At 32.9% G+C, this 23,093-nt stretch overlaps 1 protein-coding gene across 12 annotated transcripts in view; it reads left to right on the top strand.

The window, feature by feature from the left end:
* Positions 1-23,093, top strand: part of LOC118762594 (zonadhesin-like) — a 110,201-nt gene that overhangs the window by 44,330 nt on the left and 42,778 nt on the right. For 4 of the 12 annotated variants that reach the window (XM_036501387.1, XM_036501386.1, XM_036501384.1 and 1 more), the window contains 11 exons: positions 563-577; positions 1,378-1,944; positions 2,968-2,988; positions 6,343-6,596; positions 8,742-9,049; positions 10,029-10,300; positions 12,992-13,185; positions 14,004-14,175; positions 15,950-15,961; positions 17,667-17,672; positions 20,910-20,924. In XM_036501387.1, the coding sequence (XP_036357280.1) occupies positions 563-577; positions 1,378-1,944; positions 2,968-2,988; positions 6,343-6,596; positions 8,742-9,049; positions 10,029-10,300; positions 12,992-13,185; positions 14,004-14,175; positions 15,950-15,961; positions 17,667-17,672; positions 20,910-20,924 (1,836 nt within the window). The remainder of the gene's footprint in view (positions 1-562; positions 578-1,377; positions 1,945-2,967; positions 2,989-6,342; positions 6,597-8,741; positions 9,050-10,028; positions 10,301-12,991; positions 13,186-14,003; positions 14,176-15,949; positions 15,962-17,666; positions 17,673-20,909; positions 20,925-23,093) is intronic. The other 8 variants (XM_036501397.1, XM_036501394.1, XM_036501388.1 and 5 more) reach the window with 7 other exon arrangements.

Raw genomic sequence — 23,093 nt, 5'->3', positions numbered from 1 at the left:
ACTCAAAAATGTACATATATATGAATGGTAAAATGTCCGACTAACACGGAATATATATATATTAGGTATTATTGGGTTTGAGTAACGCTTTTACGAATCCAACAGCTGTTTCTAGAGGCTTGTCGGTATATATATATATATATATATACATATATATATATATATACATATGTGTGTGTTTGTGTCTGTGTGTGCTTGTTTGACTGTGTGTATGTGTGTGTGTGTGAGTTTGTGTGCGTATGTGTGTGTGTTTGTGTATGTGTGCATACTAGTTTTGAATTTACAGATTATAACTTTAGCATCTATACGGACACAAACTAGTCCGCAATAAACTGACAGCTGATTTAAGCGCAAAATCTCATAAATATATGCACATCTATTTACACTATATTGTGTTATGATTATAGTAGTGTAATCTAATGAATATATTCAGGCGGAAAGACGTGAAATATAAATTTCGAAATTATCTAGGAAATATTTTTTATTGTATTCTTTGTAAGGAATGATTATGAAAAATAACTAATTTACTTTTTCTTTCATTTACAACATTCTTCGCCAAAAGTAACGACAGTTAAAGGTGAGTATCTGCTACGTTTCTTCTTTCATAGGTAGTAGCGTGACCCGTGAATATTCCACGGAATTAATGGTAAACCCATTATGTCATTCCCTAAAAATTTATCCGAAACTCCTGAACTAGTAGCCTGTGTTGTCTCTGTATCAAAAGATAGTGAGTGAGTGTATGAAGCTAGCCCAAAAGTATTACGAAAGGAGGCACGATAACGTGGCTAGGTTCATCCACTAGAGGCTATGTGAAAGATACTGCCTGAAAAGTGTACGGAAATGGTACGATCAATAACCAGAAGGAGCCACCGAGAACAAGATATATCACCGCCAACATAGAGTGGTATGGTTTGGTAGTAATCACTATGTTTTGTATAATTATTATAAGTACATATATAGTTGAATGCAGTTACTATATCAGCCTTTCCATAACTAAGCCAGCTGACTATTAAGGATGTGATAACCGGAAAGAGATATTAAAGTGGTCCTTGGTTGGAATTCATTTCTACATTTCTAGCTACGTAGAGTGGTGTAACCTGAAATGAAATGTTTACACAAGAACGGAACACTCCATGCAGTCCAGTAATGCAATACATTATATTCGTACAATCCCTCTACTGGCAAAGAACCTTCATAACCATTCTAATTACAAAGATAGTCTGTGCTATATATATGTTTTAGTAATTCATCTTCTCAAAAATACTAATAAAATAAATACACCATTACATGCAATTTCAAATTGAAAATCTCAAAATGCTCTCCGTTACACTAATCTTCGAATAACTCAGACATCAAATATTGATCTTTCCTTTGTAGGTTGTGATAAGGCAGTTGCTGATGTTATGCTCGTCTTGGATGATTCTAGTAGTGTTGGATCAACGAACTTCAAGAAAGTGAAAAGATTTGCACAATATATAGTGAATTCCTTTAACATTGGTAGAAACAAAATTCGCGTGGGAGCTATTACATTCAGCGGGAAGGTCAAACTGCAATTTAAGATGAATAAGTATTATAACAAGAGGAGTTTGCTCAGGGCAATCAGCAGAATAAAGTACAAACACGGAGGTACGAATACAAATAGAGCTCTTGACTACTTGAGGACACAGTCATTCAGACGAGGAGCAGGAGATAGAAAAGGTGTCCCGAATATTGCTATCGTTCTAACTGATGGCAAATCCTTCAGTCTCAGAAAAACTAAAATCGCAGCATTGAAATTACGAAAAACAGGCGCCATTGTGTTTGCTATTGGTGTTGGCAGAGGAATTAAACGGTCTGAATTGAACGTTATTGGTAGCTCACCACGCCGAAATTATGTGTTTTCAGTTAGAAACTTTAATGCTCTTAGGTCCATCGCGAAGCAATTAATTAAAAGAACTTGTAATGGTATGTATATAATTTTGTAACTACTCATTGTAAAATTTATTGCACTAGGATAGACTTCATAATTTTCCATGGTTCTGAAAATGTCGGAGATTGCGAGGCAGTGTTAGTGTCAGAACAGTTTTAGTTTCAGAATCACGTTGTAACGGAAGACTATATATGTATTATTGAATTAGTATATAATTAAAATGTAATAAATTATTGAATAGTAAAATAATGCCTAATCGTGTTGAAAAGGGATTAAAACGTACTTTGATGCCGTGTTAGGAAGTGCAATGAATTCATATTTTTACATTAATATAATATATTCAAAAGATGATAATGTTTTCCATTTTCAAACTTAAAACAGTGTGCTGCTTTATCGGCCGACGGCAGTGAATGACTCGATTCTCAGTACTATAGATTCAGATTTTAAGACATTTTAATTGGTTATCAATATATGTTTCACTCTTATATAGCTATTGATCGTTTAAATAAATATGGAAATCCTCGATATTTGAAACAACAAATACACATAAAAATTGTTGCATACTAACATTTTTCCTGAGACCAATTTCATGACCAGAGCACATGGCTAACGATATGAATGTACTCAGTTATTTAATTTATTATACAGATAATCACGTGAAATCATTCTAATATGTATTCTGATGTCAGAAATTATATTCAATGTATCACACTTGGAAGATTATCATAGCTCTACACATTTATAAGTTTCTGCACACATACATATATACATAATTTCATTCACAGTTATATTAATACATATATCTTAGAACATCAAGTCTATGTATGTTACGTAATAAAATGTATATGAACATTTCTAAAACATTTTAAACAAAAATTACGTGTCTGAAACGCACGACACACGCAGTATAATCATTATTAGAATATTGAGGAAACGTATTCAAGTATTCATTATGCAATTATTAAAACATTCATTATCTCTATTAGGTTTGTGTATTTGTAATACCAGATATTTATGATAAGGAACTATATTATCTTATTTTTACGTTTCAATTCAAGTCCCAGTATTACCAGTGACAAGTAAGTATCCGCCGACTATTTATTGTACTATCAGTGAATGAGTGTTTCTATTTGGTTGTGAAGAAAGTTCTTGTGGAATTTTCTAATTTTGGTTTTAAATGATTTATTTTCAAATTAATTTTCATTACATTACTTTGACTTTATATATCATTTTAAAGCCCGGTTATCGCACTATCTAATCTTTTTGAATAATTAGACCGTTTTTTCCGGAACGTTGAATACAACATGGACAAAAAGCAAATTCGCACAATTTTCTTATTCCCATCAAGCTAGGCCGAAAACCTGCCGAACAAGCTCTTGATATCAACGATGCGTTTGGCCCAGGAACCACTAATGAACGTACAGTACAATAGTGGTTCAAGAAATTTCTTAGCGGTGATGAGAGTCTTCAAGATGATAAGCGTAGTAGTCGGCCATCCAATGTTAGCAACGATACACTAGGAGCCTTAGCCGAAGCCAATCCACGCACAACTGTTCGAGAGCTGGCTTCTGAATTAGATGTAACGTACACGACAATTTCCAACCACTTGAAAGATACTAGAAAAACAAAAGTACATGAGAAATGGGTACCGCACGAATTGAACGACAATTCAAAACATAAAATGCCGTTTTTGAAGTGTCATCTTCCATTTTTTACGCAAAAGAACGATCCGTTCTCGACGGATTGTGACTTGGGATGGAAATTGAATTCTTTACGACAACCGACGACGCTCAGCTCAGTAGCTGGACGCCGACGAAGCTCCACGGTACTTCCCGAAGCCAAAGTTGCACGAAACGAAGGTCATGGTGACTGTATGGTGGTCTGCAGCCGGTCTCATCCATCACAGCTTTTTGGATCCAGGCGAAACCATTACGGCGGAGAAATATTGTGTGCAAATGGATGAAATGCATAAGAAACTCCAACATCAACAGCCAGTATTGGTCAATAGAAAAGAACCAATTCTTCTCTACGACAACGCTCGACCGCACGTCGTGCAACTGACACTGCAGTAGTTGAACGAATGGGGCTACGAAACTCTGCCTCATCTGCCATACTCACCACACCTCTCGCCTACCGGCTACCACATTTTCAAGCGTCTCGACAACTTCCTGCGTCAGAAATGCTTAAAAAACGAAGACGATTCTAAACACACCTGTAACGACTTCATCGCCACTAGAACGCAGAATGTTGACGCTACTGGCATAAATAAAAGTGTGCTTATTTTGATGGTGTTATTCGATTAAAAAATCTTGCTCCAGCCAAGATATATCCATCTGAAATTAAAGGTTAAAACCGCAAGGACTTTCTTGACAACTTAATCTTTAACTTTTGATGTGTCACAGAATTATCTGACCAGTTAAATAGATATTATGAATGTTAAATAGAAATTCATTCTGCTATATCCACTCTTTCTATATATTTTCCAACTATTCTGTTACAACCACCATCATCACCAACACCAGCACCACCACCGCCGCCACCAAAAATAATAACAATAATAATAATAATAATAATAATAATAATAATAATAATAATAATAATAATGATAATAATAATGATGATAATAATAATAACAATAATAATAATAATAATAATAATAATAATAATAATAATAATAATAATAAATGCCTTGATGCAGTACCAGGCATTGTTTCTTCTGGCTTCTGACCTGAACTGATTGGAGATTTTATTATCTACATAGGTTGGTTTTGGTATAAAGATGGGCTGCAGCAAATATTCTGCTAAATACCAGAGACTTGCTTGTCAGTTATATGACCATAACCACTTGAGCATGTCCCTTTCTGGCTGATGATATGTGGATCTCTGATTACGAGCACAAGTTCTGGGGTAGAATCATAGCCATGTGTTGAGAGGAATTCTTTGAGTTTTGGATAATTCACCTCTGGAAATTAGGGTGTTTCGTTCAACATTCTTAAACAACTCTTATTCAAGGGTATTTTGACCGGAATGGGCTATTCGGCCTGAATAAAATTCTAACTGGCTCCAACCTGCAAGGTCATATGCTGTTTATTCTGATGTGAGATCACCATATCGTACATACATTGTTGCGATGCTTGTGCCTGGTGTACAATTATCAGGCAGGTAGTCAGGTTGAGGCTTCGTATATTTTACCCCAGTGTCAATTTGATGGTATCCACTGCTCTCCCATAATAATAATAATAATAATAATAATAATAATAATTATAATAATAATAATAATAATAATCATAATAATAATCACCGTCATTACCTTAAAATAATATTGGAGACAATACGGTGTTTTGCGTATCGGTTATCTAGTGCGATCGTGTCTTTTAAGATGGTAAATTATGTAACCTACTACTTTAATATTTGCTTCCAATATTTAACCACCGAATTTCTTTAACTGGCTCAACGACTACTATAAGATAATGTTAGTGTTAAATATTTTAAACTATATTCCGCATTTTAATATGGATTTTAATCTGGAATTACACTAGAAAAGATTAAGAAGTATAGTGATATAAATTTATATATCATGAACAAACCATAGCATTATTTCATTAATTTATTAACCTTGGTATATTCTTAATTAATTTTACCTTCATTTACTTGTTAAATGAAGTTCCCCAGTCGACTATCCATCTATGATTTAAAGATGTAGCTCATTATTGATTGTATATATGATCAGCGGATTAGCAATGTCATCAGATCGTCGGATAAAATACCTTGTGATATTTGGTTGCGGAATTCATACTTTTACATATATTCTAGCGGTGTCTGCTTTGCTTTGTGCATAATCGTGCTTTCACATATTGGCACAAAGAAACTTTGAGTAAGGGATAAATCAATTACATTGACCCAGTGCTCACCTAATATTTCTTTCATTGATCCCTAAAGATGAAAGGAAAAGTCGACCTCAGACGAAATGGAACTCGGACGTAAATACGTACAAAATGTCGCAAAGCACTTGGACCGACGTGCTAATGATTCTGCCAGTTCACTTTGCTTACAAATTAATTTCAAACTGTGGAATGAAGTCAGCAATTTTTGAGTAGGGGCGAGTCATTGACATTAACCAAAGTGCTCAACATCTATTTATTTCAGTGTCTCCGAAAGGTAGAAAGGCAAAGCCGACCTCGGCGGAATTTGAGACCTGCAAATGAAATAACCAAACGTGCTTTTACAATTTAAAATGGTGTCACAGAAATTTACAAAATACTATATGAGAATGAAAGCATTTAATGAAAACAAATATTAAATAGATGTGATAGATGTGTATGTAAAGCGAAAGTATTTAGGTTTAATATATTTATTGTCTTCTAATATTCTCGATACAGAGAAAATGCACCTTCAAATGCTGAGTCAATACAATCCTATTTATTTTGTTTCAGTTCCTGCTAGACCTTGTGTATGTTCAGCATCTGGAGATCCTCATTACAAAACATTTGATGGTCAGATGATTCATTTTATGGGAACGTGTAAATACACACTGGTAACACCTCACCAAGGAAGTAATTATCCGCATTTTAAAGTAGAAGTGAAAAATGAACATCGTGGAAGAAATAAGAGAGTATCTTATACACGTCTTGTCGATGTAAAACTCGGTAACAACACGCTGCGCTTGCTACCGAGACGAAGAATCACAGTAAGAAATATTTGAAGTTATTTTTATAATGGCACAATATTCTTATAATAGACATTAGATAATTTCATTTTTACTACTGAAAACGTAGTACAAACAAAATATGCGCCAACTTACCACACCATTTAAGTCTAACAATGAATCACACATACGCATCTAAAAATACACATATTTATATTCATGTTTTTCATGTTAATTCTTTCTTCGTCTCTTTCAACACCACTATCTCTCTACATTTCTACGCCTCAAACTCACTTTTTCCCATTCTATATTTATCTCTTTTTATCTCTCTTGCTCTCTCTCTCTCTCTCAATCTCTCTCACTTTCCCCCCTCTCTCTCTCTCTTTCTCTCTCTCTCTCTCTCTCTTGCCTTATATCTCCCTTTCACTCTCTATACGTCCCGCTCTCTGTCTGTGTCTGTGTGTGACACCCCGTGTCATTTCCATATGTTTCCTTCTATTATAACACACAGTACGCTCTTATGAGCCTGCTACACGGCCCGTAATCATAACTCTCTTAACCATAACTCTCACATCCATATTTTTTTCCTGTCGAGAAATCAAATACCTCGTTCATCCTCAAGATTGTAGGGGATATAGCAGAAGACAGCTGCCGCAGTCACCACGCACTGAGACTGAACTAAAAGCCTTATGGTTGGGAAGTGACCCAACTACCTGACTTCACTAGCATTTTATTTTATCTGCCTCTGGGAAATAAAAGATAAAATCCGACCTCAGGTGCTCTTTAATTTCCAACTGGGATTGTATTAATGACAGTTTTCGAATATAAAATAACGCCAGTAATTTTATGAGAGCATTAAGGAAATATCATCAGCCTCACTTCTCAAGATGCTGAGTCAATACAATCATATTTCTTTTGTTTAACTCCAAAAGTAGGAATGGTAAGTCAACACCTGTGGCATTTATGTTCAGAACATGAAACCGGAAGATATGCTTAGCTGCAGATCTTTCATCTTCTTGGAATACTAACAATTCTGACTGCTCACCGCCTCAACAGTTCCAAAGTCTGGCACAAGACCAGCAATTTTGGGAAAGGAGGAAATTGATAATGACGATCCCAATATTTACGATTACACATAAAATCAACGACGAAAGATGAATGGCAAATCGACATCGGTGACATTTCACTTCAGAATGAAAGCATGCCAGGATGCAACGTAGCATTTAGTTCAACTGTTGTACTACATAGGTGGACTATTTTTCTGGTTTCCAGGTCTCTTAGGAAGGTATTTATATATATATATATATATATATATATATATATATATATATATATATATGATGCATGAATATAGATACGTAAATATCTACATAAATATACATACATATATACATACATACATACACACAAACACACACACACATATATATATATATATATATATACTTTACAATAATAATAATAATAATAATAAAGAATAAAATCATTAATTTTATCAGTGGCCAGCATATAAAACTAGTCCTGTTAAGGTGCAATCATATAAATGATTATAAGAAAGGCCATAAAATAATCTTGCCTATCTGATGGAAAGTGACGCTACTTAGTCTAAACACTTTAAATCGTCAAAATTACACGTGTTGAAATGCCTTTTATTATGATTATTTATACGATTTCACTTTAATAGGTCTATTTTTATAAGGTGGCCACTGATAAAATTTTGAAGAAAACATATATCTGCATATATATATATATAATATATATATATATATATATATATATATATATAAATATAGATAGATAGATATATATATATAGTTATATATATATATATGTATGTATGTATGTATGTATTTATGTATGTATGTATATATAAACACATACACTGAGACAGACGCACTCATGTGTATAAATACATAAAGTGAGAGAGAGAGAGAGAGAGAAAGAAACAAAAGGGAGAAAGTGTAAGATACACAAAGATATATAAACTTAAGAATGGGCAAGTCAGTATAGAAAAGAAAATAAAGTGAAGGAGTGAGGAATTTTTCCCAAATTGTTGTATATATATATCAGCCTGTCGTTCAATTAAATATTTGTAGATTTTTGACAAAGGTGTCCAAGAATCACATTTGTTGTATTAGTATGACTTAATATTTGATTATACGATCATTTCTATCATCCCATTCACAGGTGAATGGCGTGCGCTTTCAAATGCCAATCAATAATTATTTGGGATTCACAGTAAAATATGCTGCTGGTTGGGTTAGAGCCGAAACAGCTTTCGGTCTTCTAGTGAAATTTGATGGAAACCATCGTGTCATTGTCAAAGTTCCCGGTACTTATAGAAGAGAACTTACAGGAATATGTGGTGATTGCAATGGCAAGAAAGATGACTGGCGCACAAAAGCTGGGGTTAATGTATCAAAACGAAGAAACAAATATTCTCTTATCGGTAAAAGCTATGAAGTTCCTGACGATAGTGATAAACCTCAGAAGAAGTAAGTGTAAATTTTCTTCCATTTTAACTTCGTTCGGTGTTTGTACTTAAAGACTGTCTTCGTTCCTAACAAAATGATTTATTTATCAATAAAAAGGGACCCTGATTACTATAATTAAAGTTTTTAAAAAATAATATCAACGGTCAAACGATCGCATTTTCCTTTTTAAAAGATAATTATTTAAACATTTCTCTGTTTCATGCAAACTTTCTTTTACTAACGAACATAAAAAGTTTGCACATTTAAATGTATACATCGATATATTTAAGCCTTACACATATACATACGTAAAGTTTAGTTTTCTGGAATATAAATCACCTGTCAGTAAATGATTATATATTTACATTGAATCACTTTCCAACGTATAGTCCAATTCCAGTTTTATAACTGAACGAATGATTCCTCCTGTACGAAGGAGCATATATATGTAAAGAGATATGGATGAAGACGACACTCATTTCTTCCTCAATTGCCCAACCTTAGTAACAAAATAAAAAAATATATACTGAATTTCTCTCCACTACGAATCGAAGGAGCTTGCTGGAATATGTTATGTTCTTGGAGACAATCGGCCACTTTGCTCTTCATTGAATTTAAATTTCTATAAACATCGAATTTCCATATTTATTAAAAATATAAGCTTATTCTTTTTTACATTTTTACAACGAAACTTGTTTACTGAATTGTTTTTTTTAAATTTTATTGTTAGTAATATATTTCGCAAGAGAAGCAACTGGCAGAATCGTTGGCACACCGTGCAAAATGCTCAGACGCATTTACTGCATCTGTATGTGCTGAGTTCAAATTCTGCCGAGGTCGACTTTGACTTTCATCACATATCGGTCGACAAAATAAGTACTAGTTCAACACTGAGGTCTATGTAATCGATGTAGCCACTCCCATGTAACCTACTAGCGTTGTGCCAGAATTTCAAACGATTATTAATATATTTCACACAAATATTCTTATGTATTTACAGATGTCAGACAACCGATGTAGGTGTTACATGTAAAAACCGAGTAATTCGGCGTTGCAAAGAAATTATCAAGAAGGGAGGTATCTTTAAAAAGTGCCTGAAGTCTATATTTTCGACTGCAGTCAAGTTTTACCAATCATGCAAAATAGACGTTTGTGCTTATAACAAGGACAAAAAATTAAAGAAAGAAGTTTTATGTCGCTCGTTTGAAGCATTCGCCCAGAATTGTGAAAATATCGGTGTTTTAGTAAACTGGAGGAAAGCACTTAAATGTAGTAAGTTGACTGTTATATTCCCAATTAAATGCAGCGAAATTGTTTGTATAAATATCAGTTTTAATGTACAAAACCATAGAATGGCGAAACGTTTTTTGGATAGGTGCCATGAATAAGACTGCAAACAAGCTGTTGATATTTGGAAGTAATATATATTGGAGTTGAAACCACAAAATCTAAAATATTTACGCAGATGTCTTGAAATATTTTTATCTGGTATTCGATGTTTAATGAATTATGAAATTGTTTAAACAGTTTTACTTCGGTTATGTTCATAAAAATCAAGCGGAATGCGTGTATGCATGTATGTATGATGGTATTTTTGTATGTATATATGTATGTTTATATGTATGTATGTATGTATGCATGTATGTATGTATGTATGTATGTATGTATGTATGTATGTATTATGTATGTATGTATGTATGTATGTATGTATGTATGTATGAATGTATGTATGTATGTATATACGAACGCACGCATGCACGTACATATATAGCTTACGATAGTAACGAAGCTAAAGAATGCAGAGTAAAGTTGCTTCGCAGAGGTTGACCTGAGTTTAGGATGTTATGGTGGAAACCCACACAGGCATCTCTTCAGTTATTGGGCCATCGAAAAAAAGGCTATGAATATGACCGTTAAACAAAATGAAATTACTGTGTGATTGACCGTTATTAAGACAAAAGAGCTATTAGAATGACCGCTAAGTAAGTGGAGGGAGTAAGGTTAAGGAAGAAAAGTGTACATAGTAATCGCGTAAGCGAGCATGTTCATACGTACACTTACGCGCCTACACACCCACGTACATTTGTATATACTCATCCAGCCTCACTTGAAACACACACATGCTCACCCACACATTCGCCAAAAAATATATACATACCCACATACACGCTCGCACACTCACACACATGCGTACAAAAAGGGTTCATACACACGTCTATATAGGCACATGCAAATATAGACGTGTGTATGGATATGCGTGCTTACGCGATTACTTTGAACATTTTCACTCCCTCCCCTTACTTAGCAGTCATTCTAATAGTTCTTTTGTCTTAATAACGGTCAATCACACAGTAATTTCCCTTTGTTTAACGGTCATTTTCATAGCCTCTTTTTCGATGGCCCGATAACTGCAGAGATGCCGGCGTGGTTTTCCGTCCCCACATCCGATACTCGGAGTTCTATCATGGCCACCGAATATTTGTCACATATATTTACAGATAGGTCTTTCCCATTCATTTGTTGTCTTACCATTTCTATCAATACACACACACGCACATATATATATGTATATATATATATATATATATATATATATATATATATATATATATATACATATATATATGCATATATATACATATATATATATATATATATATATATATATATATATTATATATATATATATATATACCGTTGATATTTACCGAAGAATAAAAGACGAAGACAGAGGTATAACTATCAAGCACGTGTTTTCGTTTGACGCTATATATGTATGTGTCCTATATATATGTATGTGTGTATGTATGTATATATGTATACAAACAATCAGAAAATGGAGAAAATCTCAGATTAACAAGCACATCGATTGGACCACATTTATTGCTTATATTTTATTACAAAGCATGAAATAACAAATAGGCGACGTAACAAATCTTACGGCCGTTTCCTCATCCGTTACCAAACGCTGTCTATAAATGATTACGAAAATAAAATTCTTCATCTTCATAAGACATTCGAATTAATGCACGGATTTTCATAAGAGTAAAAAACAAGAGCTTCCAATTTAAACAACGGACCTTGTAGCTCAAAGATGGTAGATTATTTGCTTTTGACATATTGGGCTTCTAGACTTATTTTCTAGGCCATGATTTCTTTCCTATTTCTTCTTCACTTTGTTTATATTGTATGCTCTTGCTTGTTACTCTGATGAAAATCGACGTGTTAAATCGAATGTCTTTGAAGATGAAGAATTTTATTTTCGCAATAAATTTATAGACAGCGTTTGGCAAAGGATACGGAAACGGCCGTAAGATTTGTTACGTCACCTATTTTTTATGTCATGATTTGTATAAAAAAATAAGCAATAAATTTGTTCCAAACGACGTGTTTCTTAATCTGAAAATTTCTCCATTTTCTGAATATTTGTATTTGTTTCTTGATACACTTTTGTTTATCCTGTTGTTACCTGCACTTTACGTGCATACTGTGTCTGCATATCAGGGCCCGGCACTAACACGGGTAACGGATACCGATAGTACATAGGGATATTTTATCTTTTAGTCGTTTAGCATAACCACTAACTCTGTTTTTCACACTCTCTCTCTCTTTCTCTCTCTCTCTCTCTCTCTCTCTCTGCTCTCTCTCTCTCTCTGTATATATATATATATATATGGATCTGATAAATATAAATTGAAATAAAAGTTTTCAATTTAATTTTCATGAATATGCCAGCAAATCCTTTTACTATAGCTGGACTGCATTTAGCGTCTCTGCCTGTCGCTCATACCCTCTGTGTTTGGTTTTTCAGTCTCTCTTTCATCACGTGTGCGGCAGGCAACACATTGCGATTTATTATAAGATATTCGTGTCTGCACATTCCAATCAGTGTAATCATTGATTTATACTGCTTGTTATACAATAACAAAACATTAAATGTTTTATCTATTCTTGTCCACGCAGAATTAAAGTGCCCTAAAAACATGGTGTATAAATTCTCCACTCCTATATATCAACCCTCATGCTCTAATAGAAGAATCCCTCGCATTAGAAAATTTACAGAAGGTTGTGTATGCAAAAAGGGATTCATACTTAGTGGGACAGAATGTGTTCCATCCACAAGATGTGGCTGTAAATACAAGGGATTATACATGAAAGTAAGTACAACGCATGCAACTTTAACAAATGCTTTATACTATGAAATATTTTCCAGTCATGATAAATCTCATAACAATTTAACTGTAATCAGTTTACAAAACACTCACTCTCGCATAGGAAAACAATGGAGCGTCATGAATAAAACTGTTAATCAGGAATATGTTTATATTCATAGAGCCAAGCATAAGATCTAGAAGTATCTAATAAACGATGGGTACATATCTATTTGTACAACTAATATATGCTATTTTATAGTATCTGTAACAGCGTACGTCTGCCTATAGTGAGTTGGAAAATACTAAACTTTATTAATCAAATAGTTTATTAATCAAATACGCAAATTTATTTCAATGCTGGTTTTGATGAAACAGTTAAATGATTTTGTTTCATATTCTTTTACGGTGAAGAACATTTTCAAACATGCGAATTAAATATAATGACGGGCTCAAAATATTCACGCATATCCACGCAGACACACATCAATTCACACATTCACATGCACGTGCGCTCACACCCATTCATTCACATACACATATATCATTATGCATATACATATTTTAAGGACATAAAAGAAAATAATTCCATACTGCTATTATAACATTTGATATACCTTAAATTGGAGTAAAACAGATTTATATGTGCCTTAAATATTTATAATCGAATGTATAGCCCAATAACTATTTATCAGTTATTTGCATTTCTCTTTCGTATATATCCAAATGCTAACATTCTCGTATACATATAAATATCTTAACAACTATTCTGTGCGATCACACACACAATATAGATATGTTTGCCTGATTAATCTTTTTACTAGCGAGGTTCAAGCTTCCTGTTGGACGATTGCTCAAGGAAAATTTCATGTAGGAACAATGGCAGACTTAGAATATCACGACCTTGTCATAAATATTCTGTGTGTCAAGTGGTAAATGGAGATCGTGTGTGTAAATGTAAGAAAGGACATGTTATCAAGAGGGGGAAATGTGTCGGTAAGTACATTAAAAGTTGATTTAATCTTTTGGGTTTTCACACACACACACACTCAAACACACACAGATACAAGCACACGGACATACAGGCAAACACACACACACACACACACACACACACACACCACACACACACACACACTAATATGCATATATATTCATTAATATATCTTAGATAATAACACGATTGGTTCCTACCTGGTAGCTTACTGGCAAAGCACAGTGACTTTCACATTGTTTGTTGTGTCACCAGCTTCAAGAGAATCAATAAGAGACGTTCAATATTGACCGATTTTGTGTTAACGGTTATATTTAAAAATTTTATAATTTTCCGCTGTATTGAGTGTTCGCTTTTCTTTTTTTTTTTTGCATCTATTATTTTAAAGAGTTTTTTCTATTTATCACTCGAAGAGACATATCTGCAACCTCAGATGCTCTTGAACACGTTGTTAAGTATCCTGTATGTGTGTGTATGTGTAAGTGTGCATGTTTCTCTGTGTACACATATATATTTATAGATTCATATATATATATATATATATATATATATATATATATATATATAACTGGCACTCTGTCGGTCTCCACCACGAAGGTTCTGATCAGCACAAGATATTACTCAGGAAATTAACGTGAAAGTCTTTAAGAAGTCCACAGACACTCGTATCCTTAACGTATTCCTCATTTTCATCATGGAGATTCAGTGTAACACAGAATGCGACAAGACAACTAAGTTTCCCCAGCTGACTAGACTGGGACAATGTGAAATAAAGTGTCTTGCTCAACGACACACCGCGCCGGCAAGAATTGAACTCGTGAACATACGATCGAGAATCGAATAGCTTAACCATTAAGCCACACACACACACAGAGCTTTATCCTCATCTTTATCATCATGGTCTACATTTTAACATTTATATTTTCATGTTTCTTTGAGTCAGATGAATTGCGTTGTGACAAATTTACAACTACCAATCTCCTAATACTAAAAATGTTCGCTTCATTTAAAACCAAAGAAAATTTCCTTTATCCTTTTAACACACACTTTCTCGGAGATCGCAAACAAACGGTACTGCTTTATGAAAGTGACATTCATTACAAGGATGAAGAAAGAACTCACACAAACACCGCGCAAAGAGGAACACACCTATACACATAAACACACAAACACAGAAACTCAGAAGTTTCTTCCACGTCAAGTACACAAACTTTTAGCATCCAATATGGTTTCTGGATTGTTTAAAATTTTCTCCATCCCAAAAGTATGTATCATAATGATGAAATCGTGAATATGACCAGCTTCATACAGGAAGGTGTGACAACCAAAAGAATAAATTCTCAGAAATTGAAATGCTATCGGAAAATAGTACCGATTGATTTTCTGGATGTAAGACAATATGTAATTAAATAGACGTCATCAACACGTCAACTGTCCACTTTGTTTTATCAACTGCAAATGGATTAAAGCAAAGTTAACCTCGGCTCAATTTGGCCTCTCGCATGCACTTATTAGCAGCATAATACCAAAATACACAATACAGAATATAATACACCAATGTAAACAAAAGTTTAATCTCTAAATATTGTAAAACTCCCGATGGCAAAAATATATTGCACATGTTTAAATTTCTATTTGCAATGGAACAAATAAATGGACAACCATTGTTGTCAACATTAATTCCATAAAAGAAAGAATTTTATATCTGTAATTTAAAATGCCTATTCAGAATATGCTATACTTAATTTGATTTTCTTTTCTTTCAACATCCAAAAGCACCAGCACCAAGTAAGTAACAACTTTCACTTTCTATTTCATCGTCAAAAAAATCATGAACTTGCTTATTTGTTCCTCTACCTATGCGTACCCTCAGAATATAAAATATAAATATACAATTATAAATATAAATCACTATTACCACAACAACCATCACCACTAACAACAGCACTGCCACACCCACTACTACTACCACTACTACTACTGCTGCTGCTACTACTATTACTACTACTACTACTACTACTACTACTACTACTACTACTACTACTTATACTACTACTACTACTACTACTACTAAAATAGATACCTTGAGTTGAATTTTTGTCATTTCATATTCTTTGTTAATACACTGTCTGTGATCTGAAGCGTTTCTCAGTGATGCGTTCACATCTTCTTCCGATGAGATTTCATCAAATCAAAGTCAGAAATGAAAATACTGGTATTCTAGTTTCAATGCAAATCTTGTTGACAGGAAAGCGTTGAAATATATATATATATATATATATATTATATATATATATATATATAAAATACGAAATGGGACAAGAAAGGAAACATCCAGATAGACGGTACAAAGAACACGGACGGGTCATTCAAATTTTAATCCCCAGGCAAGATCCGTATCATCTTCGCAATTTCGGATGGTTAATCATGCAATTGCTCCATTCTTGCCAGCACCAAGGAAAAACTAAGCTAAGAGCACTAGATTCCTTAGAAAAAAGCATCGAATGTATGCGAAAACAAGAATAGAAAAACAAACGATATTACACGAATATACATACAAATAAACAACAAACATAATAATAATAATAATAATAATAATAATAATAATAATAATAATAATAATAATAATAATAATAATAATAATAATAATAACAGGACATAACAACAGTTGCCTTTCGTCTGGTGACGAATTGAATTCAGCTGGCGTGTGTGGAAATGAAGCCTTATTGCAGAGATACAAAACTTTCACGCACACAGGGATCAATATCGATGTAGCAGTGACCAGAGTCAAATGCAAAAAGAGGGCTAGCAGTCTAGCCTCTCTGTCACATGAGAAGAGATGAGAGAGAAAAAGAGGAACAAAAGAATTAAGAGGGCGAGTAGAAGAGACAGACAGACAGACAGACAGTTGTAGAAGTAGATGGATAGAAGAACTAATGAAGGACGAGAAAAAATGTGACAGGTGTATAGTAATGTGAAAAGTGAGTAACAAAGGCAAAAATATATGAGAGGCGACGAGAAAGAAAGAATGAAGAGTGGAGTGAACGAATAAGCGTGAAAAGGTTGAAAAAGTCGTACAAAATTTAGTGAAATCAGTACTTACGAATATAAGAACAAAGTGTACGTACGCCACTATATATATATGAATTAAATTAGAGATAAAACCACTATTGAGCAAATCAAACAGTGAAAAACGTAAACCAATACATAAAAATAAATATAATTAATATAATATACAAAATATATCCTCAGTCATGAACCGGATCATCCTCGTTATTTCAGTTGATTAATCTTGAGATTGCTCCAATCTGGCCAGCCCCAGTGGCGTTCGATCATATAATAATATAAAAATAAATAAATATATGCATATACACACACACACATATATATATATATATATATATATATATACCTATACCAATATATCAAAATGAAATGTAACACAATTATTTTTTCTTTCATATTCGCCATTCGTCATTAAAACCACCAAAAGTAACAAGTAAGTATATGCCTAGTTCTTTCTATTTCTAAATATCTGGTTGCAAATTAGAGCGTCTGTCTATCAGATATATCTACTATTCAAAAGACATTCGAGATCATCTTAAACAAATCTACTACTACTACTACTACTACTACTACTACTACTACTACTACTACTACTACTACTACTACTACAACTACTACTACTACTACTACTACTACTACTACTACTACTACTGCTGCTGCTGCTGATACTGCATTTGCTGCCACTACTACTAAATAATATTGATAACAATCATAATAATAATAATAATAATAATAATAATAATATTAATATTGTCTTAACTGTATATTGTCTTAACTGGTACATCACACGTATTGAGAAGAACATTGTCGATGTGAGAACTGTTGCTGCTCATGTATTTTAATTTAACTTTAAAAAAATTTTTTTTTTTTAAATGAACGAACTACTGAGTTTGGTTTAATGGCCTACCAATGTATACTATGAGTTTCTTTGCCCTAGGAGTCGGGAAGACACTCGGCAAGAAATGGAAGCAAATTTGAAATAAGAAAAAATAAGTAATAATAATATTAATAATAATAATAATAATAATAATAATAATAATATTGATAATAATAATAATAATAATAAAAATAATAATAATAATATAATACCAGACACTGGCTCTCATGGCTTCTGATCTTAACTGATTGTAAGTGTTATCACGTACGTTGTTTTGTCTTGGTATCAAAGATGGGCTACAGCAAATATTCTGCTCAATACCACAGATTTGCTTGTCAGTTGTTTGACCTTAACCAGTTGAGCATGTCTCTTAGTGGCTGACGATATGTGCATCTCTGATCACAAGCAGAATTAGCGGGGAGCATCATAGCTGTGTTGAGAGGAATTCTTGGAGGTTTGGATAATTCACCTTTGGAACATGGGTGTTTCGTTCAACATCATTAAACAATCCTTATTCAGGGACCTTTTGAGCGGGATGGGTTACTCGACCAGAAGAAAGTTCTGACTGGACCCTACCTGCAAGGTCATGCGCTGTTTGTCTTGATATGAGATCATCATGTCGCGCACATATGGTTGTGATGCAGGTACCTGGTGTACCCTAATCAGACGTGTGGTCATGATAGGTATACTGGGCTTCGTATATTTTACCCCAGTGTCACTTTGATGGCCTGCATTGCTCTCTCACTAAATAATAATAATAATAATAATAATAATAATATAATAATAATAATAATAAGGATACACAAGTCATCAAGAGGAATATATGGGAAATTGGAAGAGAGTGCCCAGTAGAATTGTTGCAGAAGTTTTGCCTCCTTGGCAACGCTAGAATAATCAGGAAAGTATTAAGTAGCTAAAAAGAACGGATAACATGTTGCCGTAGGCTGCAGATAGGAAGCCGCTATGCATGCAAGATTCCAGGAGCTCGAACAAAACCTGTCATAAAGAGAGATATTAATAATAATAATGATGATGATGATGATGATAATAATAATAATATCATAGTAATAATTTTGCTAAGATATTAGCAAAACTGGAACCCAAAGACTAAAAGAATAATTGTTGTCATATGTGCCTAGGAATGATAGCAAAAGAGGTTGATTGCTCCCTAGATACCAGAAAACCCCCAAATGGAGGAAATTCAAAAGAATGTGCTAATGGGAACTACCCATAACCTACGTAAAATACTATGTAATCTTAAATTTTAAAACAAGCGCATAATTTTCTTCTTTTCTTAAACATTCTCTAGAACAACTCAATGTACAAAACCAAATATATGGAACCTAGGCATAACACCAACATGAACTTCTGACCTGTTGTCCCTTGAGGTCTCTGGGAGCGACTTCGAGCCAACTTATGCAAAGCAAACATCAAACATAAAAAAAATAATAGTAATGATAATAATAATAATAATAATAATAATAATAATAATAGTAATAATAATAATAATAATAATAATAATAATAATAATAATAATAATAATAATGATAATAATAATAATACCACCACTACACCCACTACTACTACTACTAATACTACTACTACTACTACTACTACTAATACGACTGCTACGACTGCTACTGCTACTATCACTTCTACTACTACTACCATCACTGCCTAAGACCTATAAATGCCATTAATTTTTTCGTATATGATATATAGTTTTTATATAATGTTAAAACACTAACCTTTATTTGGTAGTTTGCAGAAGGATTTTGCCACATCTAATCAAATTAAGCTTTTTATCAAATAAAGTTAGAAAGGAGTAAATACGCCAGAATTCTAGCACTTTCGCGTCATTGCAAGCTTTGACAATTGGATAGCGAAAAGCACTATACGTTTTACTGTATTTCTATAAGTCAATTCTACGATTATTTAAATATTCATTCTCTGCTAAAAAGTGATGTGAAGGCAAGCAATTGTTTAACATCGTTTTAAAAGACAGAATTTTCACGAGAACAGTGTACATAGGAAAATAAGTCTAAAGAAATTGAACGTCAATTTATGTATTTACATATATGTATATAAATGTAGGTGAGTGTGTGCATGAATGTGTAAGTATATGAGTGTGAGTATGTATATGAGGTGAGTGTGTGCATGAATCTGTATGGGTATATAGATATGTGTGTTTGTTTGTGTGTGTGTGTGTGTGTGTGTGTTTAGGAGTAAATATAAGGACAAGCAAGTTAGGCAAGACGAAATGCAAAAATATTTAATACAAAAATGTTACATAAATGTGCATATTAAAACGTCCGACTAACATGGAATATAAATGATATCAGAGATTAAAAAGGTTGAGTGAGTGTTTGACGAAACACAGTTGTTTCTGAGGGCTTTGTGGTATGTATGTATATGCATATGTCTATATATATATATATATATATATATATATATTTCATGCGAACATATATATATATATATATATATATCTGTATGTATATATCTGCATATATTCGAAATGAATTTACAGATTGTAACATTAGCATGTATACAGACACATGTTAGTCCACAAATGCACTTTAATAGGTGAGATCAAGGGCAAATTCTCACAAATATATGCACAACTATTTACAAGATATAAGATTATGAATATAGTAATTAAAATTAATGAATATATTCAGGAGAAAAGACGAGAAATATAATTTTTGAAACACTTTTTTCTATTATTTATAAGAAATGATTGTTAAATATAACTAATTTACTTTTTCTTTCATTTACATTCTTCAACAAAAGCAACAACAGCTAAAGGTGAGTATCTGCTACGCTTCTACTTTTATAGATAGTAGGGGGACCAGTGAATATTTCATTGAGTTAATGGTAAACCTATTTGGTTATTGCTGAAAACATTATCAAAACAAGCTGAAAGTATAGTTTGTGTTGTCCTTTTATCAAAAGAAAGTTGCTCATCTGCTACTCATTGAAAAGTGAAGGAAATTGGTTTACGATGACTACTTAAGGCAATGTATATATACATACATATATATTCATATATATATATATATATATATATATATATATATGTGTGTGTGTGTGTATGTATGTATATATATATATAAATATATATATATATATCTACACAAATATATATATAATTATATATTCATATATATATGTATATATATATATTTATATATATACTTTATGCGCAATTTTATCGACTTTTTACGCAGCGCTCATATAATGAATATCCACTCATTTTTCCTACTTTCCCCATAAACAGAAAATCTTTAAATTTACATGCTCACAATTTCATATCTACAAATAGAAATTGGATGGTAAAAAAGTAAAATGTAAACTATAGGGGTAACAATTTTACGAGGGGAAAAATTTAATGCAATATGTCATTCTCTGAAAACCACGAGTGAAGGCAATGGGTCAGAGCCAATACACATCTCAATTTGCGTACACTTTTCAATCCAATACTTCTTTGCAGTCGATGTTTTCGTGAAAGTTCTCCCTCTTCTTTTCCATTGTTTCTCAGTGTTGATAACTTTAACTCTCAAATCAGATAATTTGCGAGCCCTTGATAATGCAAACTACATCTGACCGTCGCTGAATTCAGGATCTTATCCAATGTCTGCCCATCTGATTTATTGATATTCATCGCATGTGACAGGCGTACAGGGAACTGGTTTCTTTCTAAAATCAATGGCAAGTTTAGGGTGTACGTGCGTTAAGTGATAGGTGATATAGAAACAATTCAATTTAAAAAATTGTTTGTCACTATGCACTCAGCATCACCAATTCCACCACCATCATCTCTCTCCTTCTTTTCTTTCTCCTTCTTTTGGACAAATATGTGGACAAATATCCGTCAAATGTAAATAAAGTAAATAATGTACGTAATAACCATCTCTTAAATATAGAACTGAATTTAGTGTCTCTTTTCAAATGGAATGTCTTGCCTAATCTACATTAAAAAATTTTTTGGTCTTGTGGGTGAGGTTGTAATTGTGGGTTAAAGACTTGTCCATCCTCTCACAATTTCAGAGGTTCATTTATCATTATTAATAATACTGTCCTCTCCTCTCCCTCAACACTCTTTCCTATCCGCCCTCTTTCTCTCTCTATTCACGCCCTTTTCTATATATCTCTCTACATTCAACTAACATTTTTAACCAAGTAATAAATAACACTCTTCCCCATTACATGTGGCAAACACCTCTCTCTCCCTATTTTTCTTTCGCTTTCTAACTTTTTCTTCAGCAAATTACATGACAGTGTAACACATTCGGACATAGCTTGTTATTAATAATAATAATAATAATATAATCATAATAATAATAATAATAATAATAATAATAATAATAATAATAATAATAATAATAATAATAATAATAATAATAATAATAATAATAATAATAATAATAATAATAATAATAATAATAATAATAATAATAAGATAGTTAAAATGAAGACCAATAGGTCGGATAGATATGTGAGAGACCAACATGAACCCAAATGCTTTCTAATTAATGCATCAATGCCAACAGATGTCAATCTTGTTCTAAAGGAATCGGAGAAATTTTCAAAATGCAAAGATTTGTGAGTAGAGGTAACTCGAATGTGTAATCTAAAAACAGAAATAATTCCTATCATAGTTGCTGCATTAGGTATGATAAAAGAAGATATTCAGACAAATACATAACAAGAACACAAGGACAAACAAATATATATAAATACAGTAAATAATACTACGAGTCACCGCACACATCGTACATGAAACGCTTGCGGTATAGTAAAAGTAATTGCATCACAACGAACCAAAGAACATACCCAAGGCATACAGAGCTGCGCTTTGTAGTGCAGTGATTGCACGTGATAAAAATAAGACTACTGAATAATAATATTTATAATTATAATGATAATAAAAATTAATAACAATAATAATATTAATCCAAAATGGAAGATATTCAA

Source organism: Octopus sinensis, linkage group LG3, assembly GCF_006345805.1.
Source record: "Octopus sinensis linkage group LG3, ASM634580v1, whole genome shotgun sequence".
Taxonomy (NCBI): Eukaryota; Metazoa; Mollusca; class Cephalopoda; order Octopoda; family Octopodidae; genus Octopus; species Octopus sinensis.
The sequence above is the reverse complement of the archived record's forward strand: the minus strand, read 5'-3'. Positions and strand labels throughout refer to the sequence as shown.